General features: G+C 47.3%; 6 protein-coding genes across 6 annotated transcripts; 4 read left to right on the top strand and 2 right to left on the bottom strand.

The window, feature by feature from the left end:
* The first annotated feature begins 777 nt into the window (after positions 1-777).
* F9C07_2151969 (uncharacterized protein) lies at positions 778-4,952 on the top strand. The gene has a single exon (XM_041285427.2). It carries the CDS (start codon positions 1,624-1,626, stop codon positions 4,000-4,002), a length of 2,379 nt encoding a protein of 792 aa, XP_041144876.1. The 5' UTR covers positions 778-1,623; the 3' UTR covers positions 4,003-4,952.
* Positions 4,953-6,050, top strand: F9C07_2151968 (thioredoxin). The gene is made up of 3 exons (XM_041291120.2): positions 4,953-5,105; positions 5,320-5,517; positions 5,624-6,050. The coding sequence occupies exons 1-3, from the start codon at positions 5,044-5,046 to the stop codon at positions 5,922-5,924; spliced, it is 561 nt and encodes a 186-aa protein (XP_041144875.1). The 5' UTR covers positions 4,953-5,043; the 3' UTR covers positions 5,925-6,050.
* A 2,351-nt stretch (positions 6,051-8,401) lies between these two features.
* F9C07_7132 (uncharacterized protein) lies at positions 8,402-9,007 on the bottom strand (the record flags this gene model as incomplete). The annotated part of the gene is made up of 1 exon (XM_041285419.1): positions 8,402-9,007. One exon carries the CDS (start codon positions 9,005-9,007, stop codon positions 8,402-8,404), a length of 606 nt encoding a protein of 201 aa, XP_041144874.1.
* A 771-nt stretch (positions 9,008-9,778) lies between these two features.
* On the top strand, positions 9,779-10,517 carry F9C07_2231153 (uncharacterized protein; the record flags this gene model as incomplete). Its single annotated transcript, XM_041285426.1, has 2 exons — positions 9,779-10,260; positions 10,343-10,517. The coding sequence occupies 2 exons, from the start codon at positions 9,779-9,781 to the stop codon at positions 10,515-10,517; spliced, it is 657 nt and encodes a 218-aa protein (XP_041144873.1).
* A 2,313-nt stretch (positions 10,518-12,830) lies between these two features.
* On the top strand, positions 12,831-16,144 carry F9C07_2088668 (uncharacterized protein; the record flags this gene model as incomplete). Its single annotated transcript, XM_071508867.1, has 4 exons — positions 12,831-13,769; positions 13,828-14,420; positions 14,445-14,630; positions 14,715-16,144. Exons 1-4 carry the CDS (start codon positions 13,615-13,617, stop codon positions 16,142-16,144), a joined length of 2,364 nt encoding a protein of 787 aa, XP_071365141.1. The 5' UTR covers positions 12,831-13,614.
* A 1,565-nt stretch (positions 16,145-17,709) lies between these two features.
* Positions 17,710-19,369, bottom strand: F9C07_7129 (uncharacterized protein; the record flags this gene model as incomplete). The annotated part of the gene is made up of 3 exons (XM_041291121.1): positions 17,710-18,480; positions 18,531-18,958; positions 19,069-19,369. 3 exons carry the CDS (start codon positions 19,367-19,369, stop codon positions 17,710-17,712), a joined length of 1,500 nt encoding a protein of 499 aa, XP_041144871.1.
* Positions 19,370-20,086: the final 717 nt, after the last annotated feature.

The raw sequence follows: 20,086 nt of genomic DNA, 5'->3' as shown, positions 1-20,086 counted from the left end.
AAGACTTTTGCTCAGGGTCTTCCTTATATTACTAGGATTCTGCAGATATTATTGATCTGTCTAAAAAATCTATAATGACATCACGCTCGTATATCCAAAAGGAGCAGCAGATGAACTATTGAAAATAATGGTTCTAGGCATCTGTTACCACTGACAACAGTACTCCGTATGGGACGTACCCAAGGCCCCAAGAAGCCACGGTACTGCCGGGGTCCTGGGTAATTATTGTACGGGATGGTATTGTACTGTACTATCTGTTTCTAAGTATGGAGAGTGGAGCACCGCTTGGATGGAACCTATTGAATACTAACTAATCAATGGCTAAGTGGTCCCTAAAGCAGGTACTAAAAGGTACCTAGGCATTCAATTCCAATGATGTCTCTCCCTAATCAGTGGTAACAATGGGATTGGGCTTCAATCTGGCAGTCTGGTCTAGTGGATTAAGTTCCCCACAATTGAAGAAAATTTTCATGATCAACCTGCGTTGGATTCTTTCCCTGCTTGTTTCTGTTATTTTGCTCCGACTGAATATTGAGGAAGTCTCCTATTAGGGTGGCTTTCGTTTTGGAGATGAGAAAAGCCGTTTCGGCATAATTATCAAAAGTTTAGGAGAAAACCAAACTTTGAAAAAGGAGATGTAGATAACAATAAAATGATCAGCAGACAACGAACGGTTCGGACTGACCTGTAATTTTCGAGATAATAAGGTAAAACAATAGACGGAAAAGAAATATGGATACTATTTTATTTTATTTTAATTTTTTTATACATAATTCTTTTTTTCTTTTTGGGGGGAGGGGAGGGAAGATCCTCTGGTTCTAGTGGTCCCTCTTGTGACGGCCGGGCCCGGGGGCGCTCGCGGTGTAACCAGCAGGCCTGCTCCCCTGGGTAAAGTGACCCAGAAAAAGGGCGGTTTGTTTGTCTCGGCCCTCGCAGTCACTTTGGCAGTCCCTCGCTCACTGACTTGACTCTTTTGGGTATTGGGGTTTGGTCTTTTGGGCTCACTTTTCCTTCTTGTTTCTCCCTTTTCTCCTTCCTTTCCTCCCTTGTCCTCACTTTCATCTTCGTCGTCATCTTTCGCTTCAATCCCGTTCGTTCGTTTTTTTGATACTTGATTGTAATCGGTGGAAGCTATCTTGTTTTTGCCACTTCTTGTGGCGTGTGGTTCCGGAGGGTCTTAACTTTCACCTGGACAAATAGCACTCGCTCAGTACTTACGTCTTTTCTACCCGTTCGTTCTAAACCAATAGTTTCTCTTTCACACCCCCCCAGTCCATACCAACAACCGGGGGGTCTTTTCCAACTCTTTCATCTTATACTTTTTTTTGTCTATCGCTTTGAGTTGTCTCGGGTTATCTTTTTTCAGTGACGCTCATTAGAAAAGAAAGAGGTCAAAAAAGTTTAACCTTGATTCAACAATTCAACTGCCGCCGGATGAACCGTCTGTTCTATTTATTTTGGTTGCTTACTTCGAGGCACAATCTAGATTGTCTGGTGGTCGCGTGTGATTTCCAGTCCCATCATTCCTCATGAGCCCAGTCATCCGGTCCGAATCTGCATCCGAAACCAGCTGCGTCCACGTTTAATTCTTACGCTGGACGAAAGAACATATGACCAGGCGCCATGGCGATATGGCCGTTTGGTCGGAAGAATAAGCGGCATACTGTCCAGTTGGATACAGTTGCTGCGGCTGATGTCCATATACCACAAGAACCTCGCCTTAGCCTCGATGATGCCAAATTGGGGAGGAAACCTTCCCGCAAGAAATCTAAACGGCAAAAAAACAGACACTTACAGCCTGCCGACGATCTCTCGGGTCCTGTTCATGATGCACCGCCTCTCTCTTCACAACCGACTCCATATCCTCCACCTACGTCACATAGCGAGCAGGTGAAAGGTGCACGGGGCTCGTCAGCCCGAACTGGTCTGACCCCGGATGGTTATATGTCTCGCACTACCGTCGGTCAGGACCAGCCCTCCTTGTCCCGAAATGCATCCTTGCGGAGACAAAATCGTTCTGAAAATGGACCCGCGGTTCTGAAGAAAAAGCTAAGCAAGCGAAAGGCCTACGAGATCGCCAGGGAGCGAGAAATTCGTCTGATGTCCTCATCTCCCATTGATATACCTCGTCGTTCCACCTTGCCCGGTGAACAAGGATCTGCCTATACCCGCAGAGGACCTAGAGCTCAGAGTCGTCGTTCAGACCGACACTTTTCTGACGTCAGCCTCCCGCTTCGCGACTCTACATCCTCGCTATCTGATTACTCTGAATCATGCACGTTCAAGGTTAATGGCTTCGCTGCTTGGACTCCCCGTCCTGTTATCCGTTATGTAGAGGCTCCTCGAGTTCCCACAGCAAGAAGTCTAAAACCATCTGAAGCATCAACTCGGAGGGAAACGGCAACGGCTGTTTCCGTTTCAGAGGATAATCTTCACTCGAAGAAAAGAGTCGACAACTTGGCCGACGACCTTGATGCAGGTGCGCTGAGGGAGCTGCTGGAAAGGGATCGTCGACGGAGGGAGAGGAAGAAAGCCGAAGAATATGAAAAACTCCAACGCAAACTTCAGCGCGCGGCTGAACGCCAAAGGTTGGAGGAAATTGCCAGTGGTACTCACGACCATCAAGGTGAATCGCAGGACATGGCTGAAAATCAGCGAGGTCGATCAAGTGCCGATCACCCTGCTGGATCTAGAGAGTGCATCGCTGAAGATGCATCTGGATTAAACGAGACAAGATACAATGCTCCCGGCGTTTCTACTGGTTCATGGTTACGGGGTCTTTCTAAGGACACCGAACGGAGTGACCGTCAATCATTCGAGAGCGTTCATGTTATTGGTAACATTGATGATAGCTCCATTCGGGAGCGGAAGTTGGGTATGCGACGCAGCTTCGCTCCATCCCAGGAGATGGGTATGTCACGTAGCACTCTATCGCCGTCTCATTCACCGACAAGACGCGAGGTGTACAGTCCGACGTCCTCGCAAGCATACAATCTTGGCAGGGAATCTACCTCGGATGTGTCCAGAACTATTGACTCGGAGCGACGGCTATCCGATCATAGCAGTGGACGCGTGAACACAATAACCTCCTTATTTAGACGTGGTAGCTCGCGCCTCAAGCGGCGCTATCGCGAACGTTTCCAAGACCGTGGTTCAGAATTCTCGTCGAACACATCGCATGAATCTTTTTTCAAGGTTCCGACACAGTCGTCGGGACCTCCTCCATATGTTCCTCCAAAAACCTTTCTACATTCCGGTACAATGAAACGTTCCCAGTCCAAATTCAGGGAACATTTCGGTGACGAACCTTTATCCCCACCTGACTCACGGCTACAGTCGCCCGATATTCCTGAGGAACCCTTTGAGCAGTCGGAAATGGAAATCGAGAAATCTGAATTGCATGAGAAAACGCAGTACCCAATTCCTGGGTCTGATTCGGAACCTCAGGATGCTCGTGGAAACCGTCACTATTCTTGGACGGGCGATAGCATGGAAGGGGACGCCGATAACATTCCCCTATCTCAATCTCTGGCGTCGATAGATTCAGAAGGGTCTTGGATGTCAGGTCAATTCCTTCGTCGCATTTCTCAGAGGACGAGCACCCCAGCCCGACCAAGCCTTAGCTCCTCAAGAAACAGGTTGGACGAAGAGCGTGAAGAGCTACCTAAAGAGGAAGAGATCCTGGGCAACGAACAACTTGTCAAGTTTAGCACCAACCACGATGAGGCCACCAGAGCTAGCCACGTGCTTGGTGAGCAAGACAACGATTTTGAAATGGTCAATGCGCCGGAGCCAACCGAGGAGACCTGGCATGACGAGATTGCAAAGCGTCCTGTGCTTGTCAACCCAGCAGTCCGGCCCAAGTCAAACGAGGGTCTGCTCAATAATGTCCAGTCTATGTGTGCGATATCTATGGAAGAGGAGTTCAGTCCTATCGAAGAACATCCAGCTGAATTTTATTTTGAGACCAACGATGACTACGACGGCCGCCATGGCCATTAGGACGTTGCCGCTACATCGGGCAGTTAGTCCATGGCCAAACTTGACTGGGGTCTTATTACCGAGCGTGACCTTGGTGATGTGATATTCATTCGCCAATCTTTGATTTTCTCATTGGCGTTCTTTCGTCTCAAGAGTATTTTAATCAGTCTCTTTCGTATATACCCCAGTCACTCCTTTGAAACTTTCCTTTGTCACTCCTTTGTGTTGTTGGTTTTGCACGTGTTTCATGTGGCGCTTGACGTAGCCATAAGTTCACTTCGTTCTTCGATGTCTTCCCCGTGCCGACTCGTTGTTTCTGCTCGCGGGCGTTGCTAGTTCTTGTGTTTGTTGATACCCCCACATCAGCTGAAGTTTGAATGAGTTTGCAAAGTTAATGGCTCTATTTGATTCATTTTCTTCTGAACTATATCCTCCCAATAGACTTGAAGCAATCCCATTCTTCGATTCGATGCATATATTGATTCCACCACGCAAGTCGTTGTTGCATACGTCACTTGCTTTTTCTTCTAGTATTGCCATATCCTTTATTATCCCCACTGCCATATTATATTAGTTGTTAATTGATGATGCATGAGAATATAGTGTGTCGCAATGAGAGAAAAAGATAATATAAGTAACTGGTTAAGATCTCTTATTCTCGTAGACTGAGGATCTATACTACTCTTGCAGAAATAATTGTTGTAGCTAGGCTGTAGCTGGGAGTAGGAAATTGAGAGATAAATGTAATACTAGGACTGTTCCTAGGAATCATTGCACCGTATACTCCGTACTAGTATTCTAATGTTTCCGTATGATTGCAATGATTTCTTAGACCTGTCTACTTGAATGCCTGAGGTAGCTAAATGAATGCCGATCCAGACCATTCCTGATTGATAAGCGACGGGAAGCACGCCATCCCGGGCCGCCGCTTTAAGCAAGTTTGCCCTGCAGAAGCGGGAGAACCAGAAGCGTCTTCTCACTCATCCACCCATTGAAACCTCCATCCTACTACTCAGTACTGACCAACCAAACTACCTCATTGCCACGCCATTGTAACCAAACATGTACTCTCCTAGCTTGACCAATCAATTTAAAAGTCTCCTGCGAGTGTCGCGATTGACTTGGTAAGCAATTTTATTCATCACCATAGAATCTCATCCATGACCCGCGTCCTTTCCACGGCGGCCGAGAGGATTCGGTGTGGACAGGGGAAACCCCGTGAGGATTATTCATCCCGTGAAACCTCAGGCCAACGGACAACGTCATTTCGGGATTTAAATTCTCGTTTTGTGCCCCTCTATCAGCCCCTCACCCGGAGCTAATTAATATCTTCTCTAGTTTTAAATCATCCACTGCTTGTCTTTCCTCCCTTTCTCCTGTTAGGATCTCATCCAGAGCAATCGCATCTACTACCTCCCTTCGCCCCTTCGTCGGCACGCACTTCAATCTCACTCGACGAACTTTTTCCTCTACCCCCACCGTTCGATTCACACCTTCATCCACCATGTCTGAGGGCAATGTTGTGAAGATCGAATCGTAAGGCTCCACTCTTTTGCACAAACACCGAACAACAACTTGTTTCTCACCCCTGTCTCTCTTTTCTTCGTCACCTCAGTTACCCATGTCACTAACTGTTCCATAGCAAAAAGGATTTTCAGGAGAAGGTTATCGAATCCAAGGACCTTGTCGTTCTCGACTGCTTCGCTGAGTGGTGTGGTCCTTGTAAGGCAATTGCCCCTCAGCTTGCTAGGCTCAGCGAGGAGTATACTGGCGCCAAATTCTACAAGATCGATGTCGACGATCTCTCCGAAGTCGCTGGCGAGCTTGGTGTCCGCGCCATGCCCACTTTTCTCTTCTTCAAGGATGGTAAGAAGGTGAATGAAGTTGTTGGCGCCAACCCTCCTGCCCTCGTGGCCGGCGTCCAGTCTCTGGTCAAGCAATAAATGATTGATATGGGGTTGAGGGTAGCATTTGCTTTTTCATGTTAGTTTCGAAGGGAATGTGACTCCACCGTTTATATCCATCCCTATATGACATAATAATGAACTTCATCGCTATCGTGACCATAATCTAGTCCATGTGACAATACTTAACACGATCAAGAAGCTCCCAGAGAGATGTAATCTCGGACTTCTAGTTCAGGACTGTAGAGCCATATCTTCCTGGCATGCGTCGCGCTATACAGGACTCCTAATATACATTAGCATACCACGGGTCTAGTTCCCATACAACGAACACGCAAGGTAAAGATAGAACTACAAAATGGCCTACTTCAACTAGGGCAACCTCCCTAGAAACATCGCAAAATCAGTAACAAAGACAATGAGCCACACTACCTCCATCAAGTTCTATAGGCAGAAAAAACAATGACTGATCACAGAGACGTAGCAGACAAATAACACATATACTTCTAATACTCTCGACAATCTAGTTAGGTACTCTCAGTTGACTGATCTTCAGACAGGACACCAGATGGTAGGTAGTATGTATAATCTTACTAGTGATCATCCCCGAAACTCAATTCAACCAATCAATCTCCCACATTTACATTCCGGGAGCACGGCACGTACAGCATGCATGCAGCATGCATGTTTATACATAAATACCTATGCACGTTTAAATGCCACGCACGGACACATCCTTATAATTGATAGCCCGAATTTATTCCCCTACCGGTAGTAGTGTTAGGGTCAACATGCTAAGTTAATTTTTAGTTTACACTAACCGATACTAAATGCTTGTATGCCCTTTTCTTTTCGACTTGTGTCTTCTTTCTAGATTAGCTGTTTGCGGTGGAGGTGTTGGTATTATTTATGGGCTATTAGATAAGAAGTTTATTGATATTGATGGTGTGGTGTATCAGACAGAGTCGTGAAAATGACACTGCCTGGACATCGGATAGTCATTCTGCCCCTCTGCATCTTGAAGTATTGCCACCGCAATAAAGAGTATTAGGTAGTTAATACTTTGGTTCAAGATTGTCGCACATGAAACTATCGTATATCATTTATTGACCGATCTGTCAGGATACTCGTACGGGCATATCTTCTACTCATATTTCCACTACAATGAAAGACATGAAAGTCCCATATACAATATAGTCCATCTGATTTCATCTCCACAACAGATGTTTGGGCTGAGGATATCTACCGTGGTCAAGGTCGCTCCACACATGACATCCAGTACTACCAAACCCGCAGTGAATTCGTTGGTGATCTAATTACATACGAGTAGCTCTACCGCGAGAAAGCGAGTCAATGCGGTAGGTATGCAGAGGTGCATGGCTATCTATCTCTGCATCATCGGGGAGCAAATGATACGGATAGGAGTGGACCATCTTGTCAACTAATGCCCTACCGATCGTCTCTCGTCCTTCCTGCAGGGAGGTTGATTTGAGGTAACGCTGCTTGAAATTCACATGACTGGACCCTGTATCACCGAGTCAGCGGATGATATCATGTTCTAGTCACTAACCTATTACTTCCTACCATAGTTTATTAATTCTTACTGTAACATAACTATAAGCGGCCTGATTACTTTCTTTAGGTCTGCGTAAGCATTAATACCTTATCCTTACTATATAAGCTACTATTATATTATATTATAAGGCTGGTGTAGCTATCGTAATAGCGTTTATACAGTCGCTTGCAACAGCTGTCTCTGTTATTGTTGTTGGTGATGTTATGTTCTAGAAAACAGATAAATGCTGCGAAAGTGGGTGTGGTGAAACAGCTTAGGGATGAGAAGGCATAGGGTCAAATAGGGATTTGGCAGCTTCGGGTCTAGACGTGATCAAGGGCCTGAATGGGAAGAGGCAAGTTTTGGTTAAGGAGCCGTATCTTGAGGCGTTGAGGATGGTATGGTTATGGTAGGCCAAGATACGTTGCTGCATGCTGTCTGTGTCCTAATCACTCTTTCTGCAGTATGTTGCATCTGCTGGGTTAGCTTTATTTTCTAATCTTTTTTCTGGGCTCCTAAGCTCAGCAGTGAGAACGAGGGTGCGGTATTGGCTGCAGACAGAGTCCGGTAGCCATCTCCTCCTGTCTATGATGTGATCGGTGAACGGATATGGGGAACAATCGATATGGGTAGCATTCGTCCAAGGAGGCTGGCACAAAATCAAGCTACAGGGTATCTTGTAGGACCACCTTTTTCCAACAGTTCGTATCTTCTTCCGACGGCGAATCGTGTGAATCTAGAACGCATTATTCGTAGCAGGCGAGCGTCAGTCTCATGATAGCCGACCCCGATCCATACAAATAAATGCCACCGTAAACGGGCCATCAAACCCCAGTCCTCAGAAATGTTGAAATTGTACATGGATGCGTACTCAAAGGTTACAGGATAAAAACCAGCCAAATCCCAGTCAAGGAGAGAAAGCTGACCAGAAGGGGAAACTATAAGGTTGCGTGGCGTAAGATCATGATGAGTCAAGACGAATGGTTCGATGGTCATTGGCACCCCACCAGTGAAATCTGGTGAGTCTGGTACTTGAGGTTGCTTTGATGCTTGCATCGCTCGCTATAGATGTAAAGTTCGTCCAGAATCGGAAGAAGTGGGCAAATGCGGCTGAGCCAGAATTCGCCGGAAGACCGTAGCGATCTTCTAGCCAGAAAGACCTGCATTCGCCTGTCGTGAGCGATCCGGCAGTTGGTGAGGTAACAGATCTGAGAATTTTCACGAAACGGCGAAGCTGCAGACCAAGCTTAATTGTCATGAACCAGCTCAGTTCCTTCCAGACGACGTCTAGCGTAGTTCCCTCGACCCGATCCATGATAGTGTAAGCACGCCCTCGGTTTTTGAGCACCTTTCGTACAGAAGGACCGCGGATCACAAGCTGGCTGGCGACTTCGGTAGCCTTCAAAGCATCTTCGACCTCTGAGGTCCTATATATCTTGGCTATGAGATTCGAGGAGAGGTTGAATACCCGAGAGCTAGACGTACACGACGGCGAGGATGCAATGTAATGAGCCAGTTCCAAGTCCGTGTACCGCTCTAGCAGCTCTTCCTGAAAAGCTAACGCCATGGCTTCGGCGAAACATGGAAAAGGGAGTTGGTGAAAACGCTCATCTTGAGATGGAAACCGAGGTGTTCAAAGCGATTTCGGAATTACTGATGTTCCCTCCCAGCCACATTGTGAGAGAAAGAGAACAGGCTTAGAAAGTGGTGTAGGTCGAACACAGTGGATGGATGGGATAGAACAGATCTCGTTGACGTCTCGCACTGGACTTTATTGACACGGAATCCCAGATGAGCTCTGAGCAGAAGGAGATTAACAGGCATCAACTTCAACAAATGTATCTCGAGCCTCGCCCTGTAAGTCGTTTACTCACCATCCAGGCGACTATATTCAGGCAGAACCTTATGATTGTAGGACAGACGTGTGGCTAATAGGGTCAGCATTAGACGTGTCGCGTGGATCCCGTATGGAACAGGACATACAGGACAGCCAGAATCTCTCTGGCGAATTCCGCTCCTTGGTCACCAACTCATCTACACTGGGGGTATCCAGAAAATTTAGACTGTATGCCTCTAGGATAGCTGTGACAGGTGGTGGTCGCGGCACGGGGCTGATCAGGGTGCTGCAATTGAGCGGATTTTGGCTTCAGTCCGATGTTCTTCAGATGCTGCAGTCGACAACTACCCTAGTGATCACAATGCCTGGGCTGTTAATTTCAACCTCTCCCTGGCATCATTCAAGCCTAACTTGGTGACTGTAGTGAACCTGATCAACTTCACACGCAACGCCACCTAGTCCCCGTACCTTTTTTTTTTTATTTCTTCCTTCAGCTCCACCATGGGCCACAGCACTACCACCTGCTTCACTCCGGAGGAGTTGATCACGGCTACCACTCCAGCTCCTAACGGCTACGCGAACAGTAAATGCCTCGCAGAACACCTTCTCGCCCAAGCAGCCAAACAGAGCTCCTTGCATACTTTTGCCCGTGTAGGCCAGATAGCGGGCCCCGTGCGGTCTCCTAGGTTGAGAAATAAGACAGAGTGGTTCCCCCGGTCTTGTCCTGAGCTTCTGCACGTTGGTTCTCTCCCCAACACCCTCGGGTCGGCTCTCGACCGCATTGACTGGGTACCAGTCGGCCTTTTGGCCGAAGTATTAGTCGATCTGGCTCTGAGCAAGAATAAGACAGCCAATGAATCGGTCGATGTCTTTCAACCGATGAACCTGTACCCCCTGACCTGGGAAGCACTCCGGCCCATCGTGGAAGATGCTCTCCTTAAAACGTCTGCGAAAAAGCTGAAATCATTCCCTTCCAAGACTAGGTCTGGAGCATCTGGCAGGACATCGAGACGACCGGCACTGGCGGCAATGTTCTTAGCGACGAGGAGCTGCAGGCACTCGTAGCGGAAAAAACCCTGCCGTCAACTTGCTCGAATTCTTAAAGGATATCATGTCCAAGTCTACGCGAGAGAACGTGCTGGATACGCAGCTCATTGTGCAGCGCAGTGGGAAATTGCAAGCTGTGGAGGCTGTCAAGCCTGAATGGATCCAGAAGTGTGTTGGGGAGTTGATTCAGTGATCTTTCATCGCGCTGCATCCATAAGGGGCTATAGGATATTTTGTCTGTCCGGTCAAGCTATTGGATTATAATCTCTAGAAAAGGGCTGTACTGTCCGACGTTCTGCATATTACTGCTGTGTACGTACTAGCGGTTACTACGGGGTGTGGCATTCTGGAATACCAGCAGGGCCAGTGAGAACTTCCGATACGGAGCTGTGTGTCCGCTCCAGGCTTACTTCAAGACTTGATCACAGATGTAATACAGTGGTGATACTGTTAGAAACCATTTGACAGATAGGAGAGACCATTTTATACTCTTAGTCACGGTATTCAAAGACCGGGCCTTCACCCCTTTAGTGCTTATATAAGTATGTACATTTGATGCTCGAATGGGTCTTTGATGGTATAATGTCGAATATACTCTTTGTAGAAATAAGCAATGTAGGGTTAGTACTTGCCGAGGGTGGGGAAATGCATGCGAATACAAGGGGACGAGAACATCAGCCATGAACCCATGGACGGCACTCATAAGCGTCAGTTGGACTCATAGTATTAGGTGAATGGGCTAGTCCGCGCCTTAGTTTATACTGACCAAACAAATCCCTGAGCATTAAACAAAGCGTAGAAATAAATACAAGCTGAATCTGCCTTTTACTTGGCGCTACCTCCTTGGAATTAGTTAATATAAGAGTGCCACCCTCAAACACTGATCAAGGTGCCAGAATCACTTGGGTTATGGTTCGATATCTACAACACTATCGAACAGGCCTACAACCTAGCTATTAATCTCCAAGTCTCAATCTCAGATAACCTGAAAGTGTATTTTGTATAGATTAGGGCAGATGTCACATGATCCATGGGGTTTTCATGGGAATGTCACTGCGAAGCTCCACTCCACCCTCATGCAATATGCAATCCTTTTACATAGTGCCGGTGTAAGCCGAAGTATCCACCGCGCAAGGATCAATTTTCAGCTTGTCTGGACTCTGGACAGATTTAACGACTTGCACCTCGGGGGTGGTCTCTGAATTAGAACACTTGGTTGGTACTGGGTTTTGTTAAAACAAAGGTTGGTATGAGCGTATGGGCAGTACCACTACTCCGGAAGTAGATTGTTGACCGGTTGGCTGACGCCGCATAAAAGTCGAACTCCGGTTTAAGAGACCTGGAGGGGCCGATTGGTTGAAGGCGAGATTAGGGTAAACTCTGTACTATTATCGAATCCTTCCTACGCAGGTACACTACCTAGGTACGCACATCTACTGGGTACATACCTAGGCACAGGTAAAGACAGACGGTCATTGGAGTTCCCCAAGCGTATCAATCGATAATAGGGGCCCTTTTCCGAAGCGGTACATCTGATATGAAGCTTCGTAAATGTACCCCACTCAATTGATTAATCTCTCAGTTCAATTAATCAAGACGAAAGTAACATATGATGCGAGAAAAATGAAAGAAAATTGAATCAATTAACTTGGGTTTTTTTCTCGCCTTCGCGTATGTTTCGGTCATGCCGGGTCCAGTGCAAATCAGGATAAGCGCCGATCGCATCGGTCAACCCTCCACGAGTCACGAGCCAGCGGGGTGGATTTCGCCAGAATTTTTGCTCCAGTGTCTCATTGACAGTCCCCTCGGCGTCTGCATCCATTGGCTACTGCTCTGGGTTGATTACTCTTTGTCTCGCCTGATCCAGACAACACGCCCGATCTCGTTCATGCAGTGTGCACAGTGAACCCTGTCCGTTGAACTTTGTCTAGAGAAGTGCTTTTGGCCCAACACACAGCAAGTCAGATACTTGACTTAACTTTGTCGAGACTACGTTTTGGGAGATTATCTTAAGTCTAATTTTCCAAATTTTAGATGTTAACACTCCAATCAGCGAATTAACCTAACCAAATCATGTTGTCATTGACTCGTGAACTCCACTATGTCGGAGTTTTGTTGCCCTCTGGGTACCGAGGATGACTACAAAGAACGTGGCCATGAAACAGTTACGTTTGACCTCGAATCTTGAAGCCCTCGATTTATCAGCTACCGGGTGTGTCGGTGTCTAGGTTGCGGTGGGTATACACAATTTAAAGATCTCGGATAATAACACCAGAAAAAAATCTTTTTGTGGAGCCTTGTCTCTCGAGCATGCCGAGAGCAGTGCTAGTACGCCAGGGCCCAGGGGTCGCATCCTAGGCTCGAATCGGAGAAGAGCGAATCCTTTGGGTGCGGCGTAGCTGAACCCATAGTTAGCGTATCTCCGAGGAGGTAATCGGCTCTCTCGGTCCCCTACAACTCGGACCCATATCAGGACTACAATTACATTGTCATCCACCTTTGTTTACCCACAAAGCACAAAAGAGGGGGAGATGAAAATGAATAAAAAGAGACAGAGAAAAAAATGGAAAAAAAAAAAAAAAAAAAAAAGCTGAAGGAAAGTGAAACACCTCCACCAGGGAAGATAGAACAAGAAGCATTTTGTGGCTTATCAAACCGTGGCCAGGCCTTGCTCTGTACAAGTTGGGACCTGAATCGTCAGAGTTTATGCCCCATCGTTCCCTTCCAGCCAACTACGATCCGATCCCTCGATCGTTTCAGTGGTATCCAGCAAATTTCCACGTTTTTCGGCTGATTGCTATGGATCTTCCAAGCCCCCATGTCTTTAGCTCGTGGTAGGAGCCCAAGATCACGGGCCAGGCTCGCTCTTGGGTTACGCTTGTTAAATTGACATACATTTACTAACAGGGATGTAAAGCGGATCCCATACACACCCGAGGGACAAATACGATGTCCAGCTACGCCCTCGCTTATTCCTCTTGTTGTCCCGCGCTACGTTGTAACCTTGGGACCGATGGAGCCGCCCACGAGGGACAGGAAACGGTGGTGGAGTATCTGTTAAGAGTTTATCGTTATAATAGCAAGATCTGTCCCCATGTGTGATCGCGCTCGTCAATGCGTCAGCCTTGCTTTCACATTTGCTGTATCCTTTCGTGAATGTAGACTTCCTAATGACCTCAAACATGCACCTACAGTGAACTATCTTTACTGTTTCTCTTCTTATACATCGTGCCCACAATCAATGAAGTCCGAAGTGCTTCCGGTTTCCCTATAGTCCTCTCATTCGCAAAATGTCGAATGCAGACGCCCCTGTCGAGAGGGCACCCATCGGGGTGTCATACCTGGCCGGGTTCATTTTCCTTTCCTACGTGATCAGCATGATGGGATGCACCACGACATTAGAACTCCTCCACCGAAGGACAGCAAGAGCGGGTTTGTACAATTGGTACGAGCATGATGTGCTGTATAAGATAATGATGTCGGGTGGCTAATCTTCAACATAGGTACCTATTGCTCACCTCTTCGGTAGCCATGGGAGGTGTTGGTATATGGTGTATGCATTTCATTGGGAACCGAGCGATTGTTCTTGGCAACGGGGAATCAGATATCCAGATCCTTTACAGTGTGACGTTCACAGGCGTCTCATTCGTATTGCCAGTAATTGTTCTCCTCGCCGCTTTCTACGCTATCGGCACAAGTGAGAAAGCAGGGTATATCCGGATCATCACGGGAGGCGTGCTGACTGGCTGCTCGGTCTGCGGTATGCATTATATTGGGCAGCTGGGGATTGCTAATTATCAATGCTCCTACCGAGCTGCCAATGTAGCTGCCGCGGCCATCATCGCCGTCTTCGCTAGTACTACCGCTTTGAGCATCTTTTTTCGATGGAGAGCTACTTGGACGGATAGCTGGTGGAGACGAGGCATCTGTGGGTGCTTACTGGCTGCAGCTGTTTCCGGTATGCACTGGACGGCTGCAGTAGGAACGTCATATCGAAATCATGATCCGTCTGTCAATAAGGGTGGCCAACTCTCTCGTACCCAGACTGTGATTATCTGTGCTGTCTTGGTCAGTTTCTTAGATTTTTGGGCAAGTGGTTCTATATACTGACATTATACAGGCATGCGCTGCTTGTGGTGTACTGTCCGCATGTGCCGTAGTCGCTGGTGGACACCGCAGGAAGCTCAGAGCACAAGCTCAGCAGCTGGTCTTGACCTGTGCTTTCTTCGACCCCGAAGGTCGGATCATGGTCACACCACACGCATTACTTCCAAGTCGGAAGATCGTCGACCGGTACATTGGCAGGGTAAGTTGTTTTCGTTGATCCTCGACGCGATTTTCTAGCCACCACTAACCAGTAACACTTTTTCTCTCTAGACATTCAATGAAGATGACCTTACGCGGACACACCCTGCTTTCCTCTGGGCTGTTCGAGCGAGTAGAAACTGGAAAGTAGTGAGAGACGCGGTGCCCCTCATGAGAGGCCGGATAGAGTCAGACGAAGCCACATTGGCGCATTATATCTCCAAGGGAGTTTTCACGGAGCAAGAGACTGAATTGCAACCGCACTTCGATGATCTATTCAAACGCCACTTTTGTGTAACTGCCCAAGACCTGGCTGATGAAGTTCGACAGCCGTTACAGGACATGGGGATTCTATATGACCACGTTTTAGCGACCTCTACTCCATCGTCACGCTTCTCTCGTGCGATGGGATACTCGATGATACGTGCAGGAAAAGGTCAACTCTTGTTCACAGTACGTCAACTGAAGAAAAATGAAGCTAGCCGCATGGCAGCAGCAGGTTTCCGATTTACGACCATCGAAAACGTTACGACGATCCTATCTCGCCGGATTCACGTTCCCGTCTTAAGCTTGGGAACCCATCTCAAAGACATGAGAGATTACGCTTCATCGCACCGTATATTCGAACCCGGAGTCCATCTTATTTCGTTTATCATGCGCCCTACGATCCATGACCATTTCGAAGTGTTGACTGCCAAGGGTACCGGAAACCCCCTACCATCATCGACTCTATCGACTAAGCGTCTCCAAATTAAGCACCTGGAAATGATAGCACATATGGAAGGGTGGACCATGTCAACTTGCCTAAACTGGTTAAAATCAGACAATGCGCGAGCCTACAAGGATATTGATGAATTCCGCGAGCAGCTAATCCATGCGATAACGACTCTTTCCTCTTCTCTTCCGCCGGATGTCAACTTAGCATCTAAATTCTCCGCTCGCCCCCTCATCGCCCCCTGTCGTATCAATAGGATCTCAGATGGACAGAACTGTATCCTCCTACCATTCTGCGTGGTAGGATCCTTAGACACGCAAATCTCAAACACAGACTACTCATTTACCCCTCTCCGTCTTTTCCGCGTACAGCAGCAGACGAATGATGGCCTCAGCGAGAGTGATGGTTTCGCTAAAGAACTCAGCGAAGACCTTCTATACTCGAAGACCCGCCCAACCTCATCCACCGACTCCGACTTTCCTGATTCCATTCGCTCCAAAATTCGCTTCTGGAACCCCCGCAAAGTACCCGACTCGATGCTAAAAACTGACTCGCAAGAGTCTCTCTCCGAGAACACTATCACCCCTGAGATCATGGTCCGCAAAGAAGTCAAAGTGGATGTCGCTAAGCTGGCCGAACCAACCTTCGAACCCTCATTGGGAAGACATGCATCACAGACGACTGTTGTTGCCGGTGAAATGGCTTTCAACACTTACGTCGACGAACTGTATAACCTCTGTTATTCTCCCGGTGTTCGACTTCGACCAGATCCGGCATTTAGTCGGAAGTCCATTCGTTGAGCTATAACTCAGAATTCCTACACCATTCTTACAAACCAATCGCTTCAGAGGTTGAAAAGAGTTAATCCAACATTTGACTCGCTGGACGTGCTACACCCACGCTAGAACCAACCCAAGACGATTCTAAGCTGGAGATCACCAAGGGAAACAAATATCAAAGAGTATTCCCACGGCTCCAACCGCACATCCGCCTACTGCGCATTACGAAAATGATGCTCGACACTACAAATCATCACGACATCCAACCTCATGCCCATGGGCAGGGCCCATGCCAATACTCAAGATCGTCAGGGCCCTGACGATCGTCCTCTGATGGGAAAATAAGACCTTCCCCAGCAACCTTTGCAACACACTTCGTTCTCGTGACGATTTATTCCCAAATTCTTCTACGATAAACTACATATACCCTTCTCATGACAAGCAGCAATACTTTATATTTATATTTTCTTTTTTATATAAAGTACAATGTAATGTATATATGAATATCGTCACGTTGTCACTCTTTCAAACATATACCTACTATCTTCCTTCTCTTCTACTTCTACTTCCACTTTCATTCATTTTCTTCTGTGATGTTCTGTAAATTTGTACTGTACAATATATCCCAGCGAGTCGTATACTAGTACTAATGTGTTACATCGAAACCTGAAGTCCAAGGCCTTTAAAGTCTTCATTCGGCCGCATAGTTCCTAGTCGGCGGTTGGTCTAGCTACTGGAATCCAAAACACATCAATGTTCATGATCGGGGTTATTCATTCAATCTTGTCGACAATTAGATACTATTTCGTGTTTAAACAAGTTCTTTACATTGCTCTATTGTATTGAATGGGGTCTTGCTCTTAGACGTATCCTCTGCACGAATCTTTACAATGCTTTAGGGATATGGGGAAAGACCAAGGTCTTCGATGATGTATTCGAGCAAAAGCCCGTTTACCTGAGCTACCAATCATTCAAAGATCTACGTCACCAAATTGATGGCGTGTTCAATCACCAATCCTGCCTGACATGGTCCCAAGATCTCGAATCGTCTAGGAAAACCGAAATATGGTAAGATAGAAAAGGAAAAAGCGTAGAAAAGATTCTTCACCGCCCCAAGATGCAACCGGTTCATGATTTTATGGCTGTACAGATCTTTCAGTCCTGCATGCATGAAATAAGAAAACCAAACCAGAGAAGGCCGCCGGAACTGAGAAAAGGAAGTTCTTTTTATTTCACGCGCAAACCCAATGCAAGACCAAGATGAATGCAAAACCCCCAACAACGCCTCGTCAAGAAATATCGTATGCTCGCGTGGTGAAATCGTGGCTGACTATCGCAGATAGCTAATGTCAAATGGTGTGGGTAGATATCGGAGGAAAATGAAGTAAAACCCGCTCAGTCGTTAATATAGGGAAATAGATAGCCGACTCTTTTAACCAAAGCGGCAAAAACGCCCAACGTGCTTATTATGAAACCCCAGTAAACATGGTCGAAGCCAAGTGTGTATATCAGTGTCGTTACGGTCATGGCATAAAGCGAATTTGATCCAGAAGATCAGGAAGAAAGATTAAGCGAGCACACGGAGCCTATACAGGTTTTGGAGCGTTCCGACTCTTGGTGAGACGTTGGCTCCGCCGTGGCTTCGGCTCTTCCTTTGGTTCATTCTTCTGGGTGACGGGCTCGCTAGAAGCTGGTTTCTGCTTGATCCTGGACTTATTGTTTTTCTCTAGGATTCCAGTTCTATCGGATCCTGATCCTGATCCTGACTCGAAGGAGTCACTCTCAGTCTGGCTAGGAGTTTCTGTAGTCATTGCCTTTTCTGCGACCGCATCCGGGCTGACTCGTAACCGTAACGAAACGAGGTCATTCTGATCGTCCCGAAAGGCAATCCCGACTGTTACATCAGGAAGGATACGTCGTTTTTGATCTCTGGCTCGACTGCGCCGCGTAGCCGGTTGAGGATTGTCCTCAAGTTCACTTTCATCTGCGGAGCGTTTGCTACCGGTGCTGAAGGGAGACGAAGACCGTGAGGAAGGTTGTTGAAGGCGAGACTTCATGATAGCTTTAGAAGCAGAAGTCTCTGCTGGGTGTGCACTAGTATCTTCGCCAAGTAGATTCTCAAATGCCCTGTCGATGTTACCGCGACATTGTTGAAGCATTCCTACGATGGTGTCCCGGTCATACTTGCCACCAAGACCCTCCTGGATGGCCGATATTTTCCATGGGCTAGCCATATCTACGACAGTGGGTCCAGTTGACGACGCTTCTTTGTGGAGTGTCTGCTCAGCTCTGGGTATACACGGCAAGCCTGTGTGTGGGCCTTCTGTATGACGTACAGAGGAATAATGGTGGAAATCCTACACAAATTAGAAAAATGATACTGTGTGAAACAAGGTAAGTAACCTACATGAAATGCAATATGCACGGCCTCCCTTTCTTCGTCATCTGAAGCATGGACGTCGCGGAAGTTCTGAATGCCATACATGGTGTAGACATTGACATCCCTTTTATACGACTGGCAAAATGCCTGGATCTCTTCTGCCCCTCCCCAAACGCCCTTTTTTCGAGATTCCGCCACCTTGGAATCAAAGCTCCGCTCTTTATCCTTGGAAGATGGAGGCGCGGGACTGGCTGAAGAGGAGGAACAGTAAGAATACCGAGCCGCCGACGCTGCCGCTCGCCTGGGCGCTCTGCGCTCTCCACCAACGGCGGCTATAAAATTCATAAAGTAGTCTTTATTAGCAGCGATGTGATCTGCGAGACGGACACGGATTTCGTCGGCATGAGTGAAATCTCCATAGAGCTGATCCGAGAGGGCGTAATATAAGCAATTGCCTACAAGTCAACCGTTAGAGACGTCATGAATTCCAGATTATACGAGCCTCGTTGAGATGAGAGCAGTATGTATTATAAGGGTTGAAAGTCCAATGGCAAGGAGGTTTTACCATCACCCTCTGTAGGAAGAGCATAGAGCCCTAGTTTGCTGAGACACGGAAGCTCCAGGCATTCCGTCTCCGCATTTTTGCTGCGCGTGCTTTTTGACGATTTCGCTTGCGACTGAGATGGTAGCTTCTGGCTTGAACGTCCATCGCTATCTTCTTCTTGTTGCGGTTGTGGTGGTTGGGTTGTGAGCTGTTGTGTTGGGGGGTGTTGGTCGGCCACGGCCTCATCGGCAGGACTAATGGAGTAATGCTGATGGGCCTCGATTACGGGCACGATTCTGCCACCGGTTGGAACATCCGTCATGATTGAGTAGCTCTGCTCGACGAAAGGCCCTCATTGGTGAGGAAGACAGTCGGAGAGCTTCGTCGAGCAGAGGGATATAAGGGACAAGGCAGGAAAGAGTAGAAAAGCCACACTGACAGCTCAGTAAAAGTGGAAAAGGAAAAAAAAGAGGAAAGCAGCAGGAAGTTTCTCAATACTTTTTCTGGTACGGGGACTGCGGAGGAAACACACGAACAGCGGTCGTGATCCGAGGAGGCGGTGAAGCCTGATCTTCGCCCTGATTGGTTGGCTCCACGTGCAGCGACGCCTACCTTCCGATAATGACGAAAGATACAGACGCGCGCTTTTGCGATGCCGGGAGGACCCGTCACTTTTGACATACTCTTTTGGGTAATATTCAGACTGAGATGGGAGTTAAACTCTTCTATTTTTATTCGGACAATTCTCTGCATACCATCACCGATATTACAAACCATTGTAGTACGTTACATCCGCAAAATTCAAATATGTAGGTACGAAGCTACAGGTACCTGCACCGATGCCCTAAATCGCCCCTCCCGGTAATTTACTTCCTGTTGCCCGCCGGAATTACTGGCCAATCAATCCCGGTCGATTAAGAGTCAACCGCTGATAATCCAACGGACAACTTCCCCGGCGGGATTTGTATCCTTGATAATGACGATTATTTAATTCAACTCGCCATGTACTGGATCTTCAATTCCTCTTTTTTCTCTATAT

The sequence above is a fragment of the Aspergillus flavus genome, chromosome 3, assembly GCF_009017415.1.
Source record: "Aspergillus flavus chromosome 3, complete sequence".
NCBI classification, from domain to species: Eukaryota; Fungi; Ascomycota; class Eurotiomycetes; order Eurotiales; family Aspergillaceae; genus Aspergillus; species Aspergillus flavus.
The sequence above is the reverse complement of the archived record's forward strand: the minus strand, read 5'-3'. Positions and strand labels throughout refer to the sequence as shown.

Coding starts and splice junctions, on each gene's coding strand:
- F9C07_2151969 (XM_041285427.2), top strand. CDS start 1,624: ATGGCGATATGGCCGTTTGGTCGGAAGAATAAGCGGCATACTGTCCAG.
- F9C07_2151968 (XM_041291120.2), top strand. CDS start 5,044: ATGTACTCTCCTAGCTTGACCAATCAATTTAAAAGTCTCCTGCGAGTG. Junction 5,106..5,319: donor CGAGTGTCGCGATTGACTTG/GTAAGCAATTTT, acceptor TATCTTCTCTAG/TTTTAAATCATCCACTGCTT. Junction 5,518..5,623: donor AATGTTGTGAAGATCGAATC/GTAAGGCTCCAC, acceptor ACTGTTCCATAG/CAAAAAGGATTTTCAGGAGA.